The sequence below is a fragment of the Bombus terrestris genome, chromosome 1, assembly GCF_910591885.1.
Source record: "Bombus terrestris chromosome 1, iyBomTerr1.2, whole genome shotgun sequence".
Classification (NCBI taxonomy): domain Eukaryota; kingdom Metazoa; phylum Arthropoda; class Insecta; order Hymenoptera; family Apidae; genus Bombus; species Bombus terrestris.
The window spans coordinates 6,019,784-6,034,276 of NC_063269.1; the positions used below are offsets into that span (position 1 = coordinate 6,019,784).

The following is a 14,493-nucleotide window of genomic DNA, read 5'->3' on the forward strand; positions in this document are numbered from 1 at the left end:
GTAATACGAGCCGTTTGAATAATTTCCAGTTTAAATTAAGTGTCGGTATCAAATAGCAGTATTCATATGAAACGGTGGCAATGTATTTCGCCCGTCACTGTAATACGAGTCTCATTGAAATCGAGGAAACAGAAGCTGCCAAAATGAATGAAAATTCAAAGCGCGTTACAAGAACTGGATGGCTAATCGTCGCAAATATGACGCCAGTATTTGCATATTCGGGACAAGCTGGTTATCAGCTGACCGTGTCCTGGTACTCGTGAGATTATTCACGCGACTCGTGATTTTGCGCGAATATTCAGGCATCACCGAATAATCGTGACACCGTACCGTATCACAAAGGGAATGACGATGGGATGTCGGTCCCCTTTTATGGATTTTCCGGGTTGAATTAACGTTAAGGAGTCGGTTACGGTGAACCGTATAGAGTACGGTCAAGGAAGAGTTAGGAAAAAATCCCGACTGCCACCGTCTTCCGCAGGTAAACGGTATAAGTTTAGCCGATAATAAAAATCTCAGAGAAAACTAGAGGAAACGGGGCTAAGAAGTTCGGCGTGAGGCGTTTTTCCAAGAGGAAAGGTGGAAGATTAGGGTTTGAGTGCGGCAATAACAAGGCGCGACAAAATAAGAGAAGAGGCAGCGTAAAAACAGCAGAAAGCATGGAGGGAGAGCTGGAACGAAGGAGGGCCGTCTAAGCTGAAACCGGAAAAGCAGCGGCGAGCAAAAAAAGTGAAGAAGCAACGGAAGGGAGGAAGAGAAGCTAGTGGTAGTGACGTGAAACTCTGGATCTTAAGGAGAAGCGGAAGAAACAAGGGGCACGATAGGCGTGAGCAAGAGATGGAATACGAAATGGTGACTGTGGAGAATGCGGTAAAGGGGAGAGGAAAACCGTGTAGAGCGGAGAAGAAAATGGGGCTAACGCGTAATTGGTTGCAGCATGAAGATTCCGTACGTGCTACGGAAGAAAATAAGCTACGGCCTAAACGGAAAGATACAAGTGGGTAGGTAATGTAATCAAGCGTTTACAAGCATACAAACTATTACGAAGATAGAATCTAACAGCGAAGAGAACGATTTCGATTAACTTCTAATTTAACACGTACAGTGTATGTATAGGAAGGACAGGTGGAGGAGATCGCGCGTTCGAGGAATTGGTGTAAATTTGGAACGCGCAGGGAGGCAAATTAAGATCGTGGAATTATTGGACGTCGGTCGCGCGAACAAGGCCGGAGCATGCGTAGCCCCATAAACCTACATTTAAATTCAATCGCAAGGGAGAAGCGGCGAAGCGAAAGGTTCGCGAGGCATATCCCTTGACGCGCGCATACGCGCAGCCAACGAACACACGGTGAGAGTCGAAGAAGAGAAACGGCGATGGAATCAAACAAACGAATAAACAGATATCCGAATATTTGTCGAAAAGAGAAGGGTAACGAAAGCAGATGAGGTAAGCCGAGGGAAGGAGAGAGGGGTGTGGATAAGTCGAAAGAGGAAGAACCTGGGGATTCGGGAAGATAGGCAAAGACGGGGAACGGTGAGCAGAGTGGCAAAGCAGAGTGGCGAAGTAGAGTGGTGGAGCAGAGGCGAGGGTGGCGTAAAGGATAGAGGGAGGGATGACGTCATAGTTGAGGGTTGCCCGGGCAACGGGGAAGCGGTTCGCCGCCGCGTCGGGACACCGTCGTGCGTCGCCACCGCCGCCGCGACGTAAAAATCAATTTGGACCTTGGCTAGGTGACCGTTCGCTCGGCGCTGCGTCGCGGCTGCTCCGGCGGCTCGAGGCTCGAGAGCAGCACGCTTCCCTTCCGGAGCTGCCGGTCACCTCGCCACCGAGTGAGCGAGCGAGCGAACGAGCGAACGAGCGAGCAAGCGAGCGAGCTAGCTAGCTAACGACCAACCGACCGACCGACTGACTGACTAGCCGACCGACCGACCGACTAGCCGACCGACCGACCGCCTGACCGATACCGCACCGCGAGCAGTAGCTCAGTCGCGAGTCGTCAACCGAGCGGGTACGCCAGACGGTAGAGAACGCGTCTGCCAGCGAGCGTGTACGCTGACGCGCACACTTACACTTGTCGCACGCGGCCGACCGACCACACTCTCTCTCCGTTCTCCTATTTCGACGCTCTTCGATCATATCCGATGTCTGTGCGTTCACGCGGACAATGATCCATGAGGGGAAGATTCGCATCTCGCTACGCTGACGAGCATCGCCGCGGTCGCAGCCTGTTCCAACGTTTATCCTGCGGATCTTTTTCCAGCGGGTGCACGCTGCACGAAGCCGGGCGAGCGTAGTTTTGTGCGCGAGGATGATGAAACGACACGAGTGGACAATACGAACCACATCGAGGGAGTTTGAGCAGTTACGCTTCGAGGAACGTTTGTAAACAGAGAGAAGAGAAGCTCCGGCCGGGTTGTTCCGGTCGAACGAGGAGGGTCGCGGGAGCACCGGCTTCCTGATCTTCCTCCTAACGTAAACTGTACTGTGCCGTTCCATAACCAACGGTGTGTCGATCGAGGACATATCGTCGAGAAGGGCGGAAAAAACGGACCAAAGATTTGGAGCAGGTAGCATTTTTCAAAGGGAAGAGACGAGTGGTTCTCGGGCGGGACGAGTGGTTCTCGGGCGAGACGAGACGCTCTCGAAAGTTTCCCGGTTTTTTTCGTGGTCGAACACTCGAGGGATGCACGAGTGGCGTGGAGAAGACAGATCGGTCATGGAAGCGTCGAAATCGCGATGAAAATCATGGCTGATCGAACGGTCGGAGTAGTAACGGTTTTACGTTAAATCAGGAGGCTGTGTGCTTTGTAGAGCTGTGGTGTCACGAGGAAGGAGCCCACGGTGTGACGCATGCGACGTGCCGTCTATCGCGAGAGCTGTGCGTCGTGGAAAACATCTGCGCGACCGGTGAAGCTTTTAACTCGTGTGCCTCCCCGCTCTGACGTATTACGTCGACGAACGGAACCAGCGTGGTCCTTGCGTGCTGTGTGATCCGCAACGGGCCTCGAGCGAGTAAAAAAAGCTTGCGCGTGCCGAGAACGATACAGGCTGAATCAGCACGGCTACGCACTGTTCGCTGACCGTTTCGCGGACTATGCTCGAGAATCGCTCGAGACCAGTTCCGTTCGCGAGTCACTTCGGAGAAACCGCGAAAATATTCCAATCGTTGCTGAACGTTGAAAGCCTTCATTCGCGATCGAACGTTCGTCGTTGAAGAGTTCTCTTTCTACATTCGGCTCGGTGTTCGAATTTATTCCTTTTAAAACGTTCTTATCGACGACACTACAACTTGAAGAATCGAACGCGTGTTATTTTTGTCAAAGATTAGTACAACTGGCAGAAGACGGAAAGAAGGTGACATCGTTGTGCAGTTTCGGTTTCTTTTGGATGAAAAGGATAAACAACGATGATCCGGTCGACGAGAATTAATTGACAAAGAAAGATAGAAATAGATAGATAAAGAGAGAGAGGGAGAGAGTGGGAGAAAGTGAGAGAGAGAGAGAGAGAGAGCGTGTTTAACCAACACGGGGAGTTTCTACTTGGAAGGTTTGCATCGATCACACTCGACGCAACAACGCGTCCGGTACGCGTTGGGTTCGAGAAGCTGTCGTGAATTCATTAAAATATCACGCTTCGTCGGTCGCCGCGTGGTTCAAACGAGAATGTTGCCGAGTACGTGGCTGAGCCTCGATAGGCAGTTTCACGCGTGAATGAAAGTAGAAAGAGTCGCTCTGTTTTGCACAGCACTCGCGACCTCGACAATGTAGCAGAGTCGTTTCGATGATTCTCGAGGATACTCTGGAGCAAGAGTCGGATTGTAACTGTTAATTCAATACTACACGTTGCACGCCAAGATAAGAGACGAGGAAGAACAGGTGGAAGATCTTGTGCTCGATACAGATCTCGACTTTGTCGGAGAGAGAAAGAGGGAAACACGCAGAGAAACGAGTACGAGGCGGAAACTCTCGGTATCGATGATGGTGGAAGGCAAGTTGCCAGGAGACGATTGGTTGTCGTGGTGCCTGCGTTTCTCTGGTACGAGCTGCTCTTGCTAATATCGCGAGTCAAGTGGCAAGTAAACAAAACGATAAAAGCGAAGGAATGCCGAAATACGATGACGGACTTGGTGGTCGTGCACGATCTTAGGATCGCGGTGCCGTTGTCGGCGTCGTCGTCGTTGTCGGCGTCGTCGTCGTCGACACGTATCTGGTGGGAACGCCGCCGGTGCTGCACGATCAGCTAATACAGATAGATAGATCGTTCGAATCGCGACAGGCCTCGAGCACGACCGGCTGCGCTAGGAGATTGTCGAGGACTTTTTAACTCGAACGATCCGTCGAACGAAAGCTTCGAGGAATTTCCTCTTCTGTTGGTTCCGCTCGAGGACGAGCTATCACTTTTCCTCCGGCAATTCCACCCAGTTGAGCTTTAGTCGGGTTATTTCTTTAGGTGGATCGAAAAGTAGAATTCGCGAGGAACACGCGAAGAACAGTGATCGAGGAGAACACACGAATGCGATCAAGGTACGAGAACAGAGATAACCGAGGAAAACACCAACGCGGAGATATACTTGAAGAACGTAAGCCGTCGAATTACGAATATTAAGGCGGCATTCGGACATAAAAATCTTCATTCGTCGCTCGACGTGCGAATTGCTGTCGAAAACGCGTAAGCGCGTCTCATGAACAGAGTCCTTCTATATATAATCGAAGTCGAGATAATCGTTCGCGAATTAATTGTTATGGCGAACTATGGAACAGTCCGAAGGTGAACGAGACTGAAGAAAATTGAAAAGGAGTACGGTGAAGAAATCAAATTAATAAAAATAATAACGATAGTAACAATAACAAATAAGGAGAAGAGATAAGAGGAGGGAAGGAAGGTGGACAAATTTAGTGAAGAGAAAGAAAACTATTCCACCTTCGAGCATGGCCTCGGTGGCAGCGTGGCTGCCATTCGCCCGTGCGGCGGCGATTGGTTGGGTGCCGATCGCGACACATCCACTGCCACCGCCGCCGATCCCCAAGGATCGTCGCAAGGCCGATGACGAGAAGCTGTTGATAAACGTGAGCGGCCGTCGCTTCGAGACTTGGAGGAACACCCTCGAGAAGTATCCAGACACTCTTCTCGGTTCGAACGAGCGCGAGTTCTTTTACGACGAGGAGAGCAAGGAGTACTTCTTCGACCGTGATCCAGACATCTTTCGTCACATACTCAACTATTATAGAACCGGTAAGCTTCACTACCCGAAGCACGAATGTCTGACGAGCTACGACGAAGAATTGGCGTTCTTTGGTATCCTGCCGGACGTGATTGGCGATTGTTGCTACGAAGATTATCGCGATCGGAAACGGGAGAACGCGGAACGTTTGATGGATGACAAGCTGAGCGAGAATGGGGATCAGAATCTTCAGCAGCTACTCGACATCAGGCAAAAGATGTGGAGGGCATTTCAGAATCCACACATCTCGACGGCGGCTTTGGTATTTTACTATGTAACCGGTTTCTTCATCGCCGTGAGCGTGCTGGCGAACGTGGTCGAGACCGTGCCGTGCGGTAATCGTCCGGGACGCGCCGGTACGCTTTCATGCGGCGAACGTTACAAGATCGTCTTCTTCTGTCTGGACACCGCGTGCGTCATGATATTCACCGCGGAGTATCTGTTGAGGCTGTTCGCAGCCCCGAGTCGGTGCAAGTTCGCGCGATCCGTCATGTCCATCATCGACGTGGTCGCCATTCTCCCGTACTACATTGGTCTTGGCATCACCGACAACGACGACGTATCCGGTGCTTTCGTTACGTTGCGCGTCTTCCGTGTATTCCGGATCTTCAAGTTCTCCAGGCACTCGCAAGGTCTAAGGATTCTTGGTTACACCTTGAAGTCTTGCGCCTCGGAGCTTGGCTTCCTCGTCTTCTCCTTGGCCATGGCCATCATCATATTCGCCACAGTGATGTTCTACGCGGAGAAGAACGTCGATGGAACGAACTTCACCTCGATTCCTGCCGCATTCTGGTACACCATCGTCACGATGACTACCTTAGGGTGAGTTGTGATTTGCATTTCACTTTTCTTCAGTTTAATCATCTGGCTTCCGAGTCAGCCACAGCAATTTATTTGTATCCTGTGGCGATTTAACCTGAACTCACGCGACGAGCGAAAATGTTTTCTCTTAACGCTCGTTAAAGATTTTACAATGTTAAGATCTAGTTTAGATATACCGTTTCTTACTTCCTTGACTTTTTGTTCTCGAGTCTTTCTCGTGCTTCCATGAAAATTCCTAGAAAAACAATGCGTCATACAATTTTTAAAGATAAGAATGTATCGAATAAGGAAACGTTAAAAGTAACATATCTCGACCTAATATGGAACTCTAACGTTATCGGGATGTACGGAGTACCGAGATAGCCAGGGTAACTCGTAGCTCCGACTGGATATGTGTCGAATGAAACAGAAGTAACGGGTGCATCTGTGAAAGTAATTGGCTCCGTGTAAACCGCCCGAAGCTGGAACAAGTACCAGTCTCCAGTGATATTTTTAAACAGAGGTCGTTGTCGACCCTTTTACCTCGAAGAGCTACGCTGCTTTTTCTAAATATCTACAGTAAAGTAGAAGCACCGACCCCGAAAGTCTCGCTGACAATTTCTTCCACGTCTCTCGCGTTTTAACCCATTCCGTTTTCGTCGTAAACTTATCTCCCTTCCTTTCCCTCCTTGGCTGTGAATTAAAGTGACCGATCCTTTCTGCGCTTTCTCAAACAATGTGGCCACGAAACCAGGAGAATCCCGACTCTCGTGTTTGTTTTTAATCTCCCAAAAACGCTGCCTCCTTCGCGAAAGGGAGAAGTTCGTTCTCTATCGCAAACTAAATTCAATTCTTTTTTGTTTTTTCTTCGATTTCCTAGAGACGTGTTTCTTTTTTTTTAGTCAGAATATTGCAGAGGGAGGAACAACGTGGATTTTATAAAAGTTTGAACGTTGTGAATACAGCAGAATTGATAAAGGGCGTATAAAAAATTCAACCATCTCTTTTTTCGGTTTTATTATCTATCGATGAATAATGTCTTGTTTTCCGTGTAGCAGCTGAATGACCTTTCGCGTAATATAAGAAAAGCCGGATATTTACAGGAAGCGACGGAACGATGAAAAAAATTAGGGAATTTTCTCTCTGCACGGGACAGATTCATACGGCCAAATATTAACGTTCTCAGGGGATCAAACTCCATACGAATCCTCGATACAAATGTAGCGCATTTCGTCGTCCCTCGACGACCCCCTGTATCGGAAATAATAACGTTAGGGGAATGACGACAGTAGGTATAGTGGAAAAATTCAGTCTGTTCGCTTCCGGAAAGGGACAACATCCTATCTCTATCTTACTCTATTTCCGACCGTCAAACGAAATCTATGTCAATGGTATTTTCATTTCGTTTTCGCATGGACAGCTGACAATCAGCGTAATCTTAGTCGCGCAGCGGGTGGTCTGGTTTAGGTAGTCTTGTCGTTCGTGCGAGAACCAAATTCGTGTTCACGTCGTATGTTCAACGGAAAGTGCTTCAGGCTGATCCCGTTGCTCGACTTTCATCCATCGTGATCCAATTTGAAATTTAGGAAGTGTAAAAAGGCTCCGATGAATCGGAGTGCTCTTTCGCAATTCTAACACCTCTCTGGCTCGAACGAACAAGCGTTCGTTCGAGCCAACTATCCAGCCGTGGCTAGTCGTTTTAAAAAGTTACTGCGCCAAACTGCGTTTCCTCTGATCCACGATCACGCCGGCAGCATATATAGCCTCGTTGAGCTATGGAGTTTTTCAACGGCTACGAACAAGTTGATAGTTTCGATAACGAGATTCAGAATAGCCCGGATGAATAGATTTATCATTCGCGTGCAATCGTTTTGCGGCGAGATCGAAAGAAACAACAATGGACGGTTGATTAATCAATTTTTCCGATGGACGCAGATCGAGGAATGTATGTGGTTCATTAAAGGATAATCACGATTCATTATTGCACAGGTTAGGACGCGGCCATTCAGATACACGCGTTCCATCGATGGAATTAATAATAGGCAGCGTTTTCACATTGTCCTCGTTAATTACATATTGCGATTTAGACTGCTCTCTGTCTTCTTCTTCGTCCGTCTCTTCGTTCTTGTCTCTCTCGAGTGCTCGTATTTTCATTTACGCTTCAGCACCTTGCTTTTGATAATTTTAATCGCGCTTCGTTAAATTGTTGCACGCGTTTAAATGCACAAAACACGACTGTTGACAGAAATCGATTAGAACCCAGGTGTGATTCTGATTCTGATCGGATCGTTCTTTCCAGCGTTTGCGATATTTCAGGAAATTCGTGCGTGTCGTTGGTTCAATCTTCTCCTTCTTTCTTCTAGTTCCGCTTCCGATGTAAAATTTCGTTACATTCCAATGCGAATTAAGAAATATGTCTCGTCAATTAATTTCGTTTATATATACACTTGGTCATGGAATTTGATTTAAAGTAAAGTTGAACATCGAATACGTTAGACAGATGCAGGCTCTTATCGCGAGTTCCGTTTTCGAGCGTACAGGTATGCTGGTTCGCTTTCAAATTGGCCGCAAAAAAAAAAAAAGAAAAGTTCGCCTTCGAAAGCTGCGTCGTCGTTTGTTACACTCCGTTTATCCTTTCGACGTATTTTTCGATAAAACGTGAAAAGGGCGAACGAATACTCTGCTGACTGAAATTACTGGGGCATCGCGAAAGAAAAATACAATGCCTCCGTTGCTACTGTAAATATTTTTCGGTTTAAATAAACTAAATGACTACGTCTTGGGAAACAAGAACGTTACAAGAAAGGTGGAAACAATAAATGGAACGTAACGCTACGAAAAAAGATTTTATGTATTACCATCGCGTATAAATTGGATTTCAGTTTGAATGTAAATTCGAGTTTGGATGTGAATTCGAGTTTCAATGTTTGAATTTCGATTATTTCAATTCGAATGTTTGAATAAAAGTAAAAATTCGAGTGAAAGTATAATCGTCGATTAGAAGAAACTGACTGCTGAATATCGGTGCATACTTATTTGCTGTGAACTCACGATCGATCGTGAGCTAACGTCGCCAGTTTTTTCCTATGTCAGCGGCAATCGCCTCTCAGCTTGCGTGTCCAGGCTAGTCCAGGTCGGTTCCTTCAAACTTTAACGAGAAGGATCAACAGGTGCCTCGAGGATTTCTCTAGCAGTCTTCTAACGCGATACTTTTCAAATCTATTTGAACGCCAGACAAATGGTCGTTGTATCGAAATTCCTACCACGACTGGTTTACTGTATCGAACTTCCATTCCTATTAACTAGCAGGATATACCGCCGGTTCGACGATTGACGATGCTTTTAGTCTGACTGAGAACTTAGATAAATCTTCGATTATACGTTACAGCATGCTGCGTTTCGATAAGTGTCAAAAAAGAGGAAGGTTGTCGTTTGATGATGAAAATATCAAGCCACGGTACCCATAAATTTCCATCTCCGATATTAATTTACGTTTCTCATGGAACGCAGTTTGGCTCTTTGCATCGTGCTATTCATTCAGCTTTGGCTTTTCAAGCTCGCTTTCGAACAGAATCTGGGATCGCTGTTCGAGTTCCATTACGGTGGTATGTTAATTAAGTTTTGTATGTTGCCATAGACAAAGTTCCATGCTTGTTCAGTCTCCCTGTAGCTACCTCTTTTTTTTCTTTTTGAAGAATATATAAATTTTATAATTTAAATACTGTCGCACTTTTGTCATGCTTTCAATGCAGTACGTTTCTTTCCTATCGTTTTTGTTCTTTTCGTTTTGTAACGCAGCCGAGTCCTCTTTGCCATAAAACAAACAATACTTACTCGTGAAATCTCGTTTCGTACGTTTTCTTTCGCGTGGCCCATTTTTTCGAAGAAGTCGGCGATATGACATGCGCGAACGTATCAGGAAGAAGGTAAAAAGAAACGAGCCATTGAAGCTGAAACATCTCTTTTCACCTTGGTTTGTCAATTTTCTTCTCACCTCGTCTCACTCACTGTTCCCCTTTCCAAATCAACGAAATTCTCTCCTTCGTTATCTGCAGCCTCCAATTTTCGCACGGTCGAAAATAACGGAGCGAAAAAACGTGCAAAAATTGCGCAAGTTCGGTCGGGCCAGTTACTTTTGTAGCTGCACGCTGCGGTGGTGGTGCATCGTCGCGCGTGCATTGCGTACAATTCATGCAGTTCACGTCACAGAAAAGGGAAAGGTTTCCTCGTCCCCGTGAAAAAATGTGCATCTTTTCTGAAGAGCGGAAAACGTGGTAGAAAGTCATTGGATACAGTAGCACAAAATGTTACTACAGAGAAGACGATACGAATGGTAAAACGTCTGAACGGTGAAGGTGGAATTATTATTTTTAAAAGAGGATATTTGTTTGCTTGACGCGGGCCTACGAGTTCGTATTTCGTATCGAACCAGTGTATAAAAAGATGAGTTCTGGAAACAGATTTGTATACGACGCGCTCCATATTTGACGATCCGCGAAAGAATTTCGAATTTTCTGCATCGCGTGCGAAACTTTGGAGCAACGTTGCTGAAACGAATATATCTCATGGAATAAAATATTGCGCGGTTTTTATTAAACGAAAAACACACTTATGGAATTTTTCGAACCTTAATCATTTTTTTTGAGATTTTTTTAAAACAATTCTGTATCGAATTTTGTACGTTGCTATTCGTTAGTAACGAACTGTAATAGTTCGTTCGATTTCGTAGCAGGCACAGCTGTTTTATTTCGATGAACACGAGTATGCTTCTCGTAGCTGGCATTTTTATCGGTTGCGAACGTGGATAAAGGAAGTTGTTTCGGAAAAAGTTCACACGACGAGGCATTAAGGGATTTGTGGGACAATCAACTGCGTCTCGTAAAAGGAAGAAAAACTACGGTTAGCTTCGACTTTCCCAGCTATTTTCCTCCTGGATATAGATATCCAAACGCGCAGTTTGTACTGATTTCGAATCGCCAGCCGATTTTAAAACCTCGTGGCCGATTCAATCACGGATTCGTCTATCGGTCAATCTTCCACCGATAGCTTCGATCGTAACCGATTTAACTTTCTGGATGAGAACTCCTTAAATCGTAGCACTGTTCGTTTTACGTGCAACGAATATGTTTGTAGCGAAGTCGTGAACGTTGAGAATCGACGAGCTTTGCTCCGCTTCGATGTAACTTCCTTTTAAATAACGAACAAAAGGAAGGAAGCAAAAAAAAAAAAAGGAAAAGAAAGAGCACGTTCTATCGTTTCCTGTTGTCGATGCACGCCTGTTTCGTGTAATTTATCGAACTTCCGGATACCACGCTGGACGGAAATGGTTGGAAAACGTGTGCGGTTTTCGTCTCGAAATATAGCTATGATTTTTTAATCGAGCAGGAACAAGTTCATCGTACATCGAAGCACGTATTCGTAGAAATCGGTTTCTGGTGCAAGTTTTCTCGCACGTAAAGCTTGATAAAGTTCAATTTTATTGATCTAGACCAGACAGTGTTTAATCCTACCTAGCGTGGTATACGATTTAACGTAAATCCGTGGTTTTATGAAACGTGATAAGGGATCGTTAACAAACTTTCAATATTTCATACACTTCAGTGTCAGAAGCATAATCTCCGTTGGCGCAAGAAAAATTATTTTGCTAAATAATATATGGCGGTGTAGTGGAACACGGGGATGTCCCAAAATTACGCTGATACGAGATTTTTCCTGTTATTTCCTCTCAATAACCCACCTCGGAAGATTTATCACGCTTTCATCGCGACGTGGAGAGACAGGCGGACATCAGCAATTCGAATTGAAACAGGGAGATAGGAGGACAGAAAGAGAGAGAGAGAGAGAGAGAGAGGGTGGGAGTGGGAGGAAGAGTAACGATTAGAGGAGCGAGATAGACGAGGAAAAACTAAATTTTTACAGCGTGAATTGCCTTCGGTACAAGTAACGTTAGTGTAGAAAATACGTGTGATAAAAGATAGCCAATTGCTCGTTAAATCTGCGATAAATAGCCGAATTGAACGAACCACTGGAAATACATGGAGTAACGAGTGGAGTAAGAGGAGTGAAAAAGCGAGCGAATGGTTACGTTAACTCTTGTTTAATCAACGATCATTTGGACCATTATTCTCGGGCTAAGCAAATCCTCTGGAATATTTTTATCAGGGCAAACAATCGGGATATCGAAATTTCTTGTCCGACGAGTTTGTGTACGTAAAACGCGGGCGAACTTGGTTTTTCGTCGAATCACCCTACTCGAATTTTATTCCTTATTTGTCATCGAGGTCGAACTATAATCTCTTTATTTGAGAAGCTCGCGGAACGGATCGAGAAAAAAGGATGATGGAACGCGATGGAAGAAGACTGAGAGGCGAAGATACGGGAAAAGTCGTTCTGGCTGGAAAATCCCAGAGATTCAACCGCAGCTAAGTCGATACTGGTACGTGGAGCGGATTTTCACAGTGGATCTGCTGACTGCGAATCGAATATTCATCTCCACCCTCTCGTTGGCGAGACAGGGATCATAAGCGTATCGGATCGCAGGGTTAAAAAGATTCTCATCGATATGTACCACGTTGAAATCCGGTCATCGTTGAATTCCCCCTCGATCAGAATCGAACTACAGAAATGATTTCTCCTACTGTTCGAGAAAAATTCTCCGTTGCGTAACTATTTTCCAGGGGATACGTGAGTTCGATGCGCATGATTTTAAATAAAACGTACGTTCGATGTTCGATCGTTCTCTTCGCGATTCTTCTTCAGGGCGGGCCAGGGCAGCGCGACTAGCTCGATTAAAATTAAAAATAAAATATTATTAGCGCGTTTCAATGGCTTCGTACCTCTTTGTGACGTCGATTAGTCGGCGTAACGGTGTATTCGGAACGACAGCTATCCACTTTGATATCGGCGATTGAATTGGGGGCCAGCGAAGAGGGTGCGAGAAGGCAAAGGTGACGAAAGTGAGCAGATAAGAGGACAGAGCGAGCGAAAGAGAAGAGTACGAATAACGAAAGCGGATGAACGCTCGGCAAACACTTCTCGGTCGCCGAGTTCGATTGGCAACCGGCCAAAATAACCTCCGTGTACACGGAACACATTTCGCTCAGGTGTGGTCTCATAAAACCGAACCTTCAGTTTCTTTTTCAATCTTTGGACACGCATACTGTTTGTACCGTTAAATCGGATCAACGCATGGAAAATGATCGCATTTTCACGTCCCTATTTCCGTCAAGGATCTTATTCTTTTGTTATTCTTTTATTGTTTAGTAAAAATTTGAAGAGACAGAGAGGCGTAAAATTTTGCTGACACAATACAAACTTGATACTATGCGAAGGACTAGCGATAGAAATTGATGATTTTACTCGCGAGAGATATGGAAGTCGTTTGATACGAACGAAAGATTGGACGAATAGACGATGCGCCGTATAAAAGTTTTATGTATACTTACATCAAATTACTTCCGAGGAGGAGTGTCGTCTAATTAATCGTAAAATTTTCATCGAAATTTATGTAAATCAGCGTTTGTACGATGAAAATAATAACGGAGAATCGTAAAAGATATGAAATTCAACTCGATATGGAGATTTTGATAATATTTTGGAGGGAGGTAGTGATTTCATATACGGAAAGTATATAGAAAAGGTTGAGGAGTTGCGAGTATTCAGCGATGAAATAGCCAGGATTCTTACCTTCGACGAAATTGACTCGCGTTCGACTCCTGAAGAGGTTGAAAAGATTTTCCCTCCAATATTTCCTTATCACTCGATTACTATTGCCTCTAGCGTTTATCGTTAACTATTGCAAAATGTCTTGGAAATTTTCTCCGAGGCTACATTTTACGAAGCGTGTTTTATCGATGTAATAGTTGAAGCTCGTGGAGTAAATTTCCTCATATTGCAAAGCGATAGTTTTTTAACGTACGAGTTGCCTAGCTGAAATTACTGGAAGTTTTTCACAAGCCTGACAATAGTTACAGTCTCTATCATAACTCTATCGAGGTAATTTTCTTTTGAGAAAGTTTGTATAGAAAAAGCGTCGTTATCTACGACAGTATAGCCTAGGAAAATTTTATGTCTGCATTAGTAGGGAAATAGCGAAAAATTCTAGAGGAAAATGGGGTCGAACGATATCGACGGAGAAAAATTCTAGGGGGAAAAACGGCCGTGCACGGTATACGAGCTACGTTTAGATTAAACAGGAGGGGAAAAAACCTGAGCAGTGTTCAATTAACTATAGTAAGCTGAACCTTAATGATCCTTCGAATATAGGGATAGCTTGTCTGTCAGAACGTTTTCCTCACATAAGACCGCTACATGTTGCGTGCCGCGTAATATAAACTCCGAATCAATCTTCTTCGCTGGACTCAAGAGAAAAACGTGAAAGTGGATGGGACAAAAAAACTACGTGTATAGCATGTTCGTGGAAGTTGTCGGATTGAGAGAAATCCTTGGAAAAGTGGGCACGGTATTAAGG

The 14,493-nt window shown here is 45.3% G+C and overlaps 1 protein-coding gene across 11 annotated transcripts in view; it reads left to right on the forward strand.

Moving 5' to 3' along the window:
• The first annotated feature begins 1,675 nt into the window (after positions 1-1,675).
• Positions 1,676-14,493, forward strand: part of LOC100644319 (potassium voltage-gated channel protein Shal) — a 116,664-nt gene continuing 103,846 nt past the window's right edge. For 3 of the 11 annotated variants that reach the window (XM_048406721.1, XM_048406722.1, XM_048406752.1), the window contains exon 1: positions 1,685-6,044. In XM_048406721.1, the coding sequence (XP_048262678.1) occupies positions 4,930-6,044 (1,115 nt within the window). In that variant the 5' untranslated portion in view covers positions 1,685-4,929. Of the gene's footprint in view, positions 6,045-14,493 lie in introns of all 11 variants that reach the window. The other 8 variants (XM_048406713.1, XM_048406736.1, XM_048406724.1 and 5 more) reach the window with 6 other exon arrangements.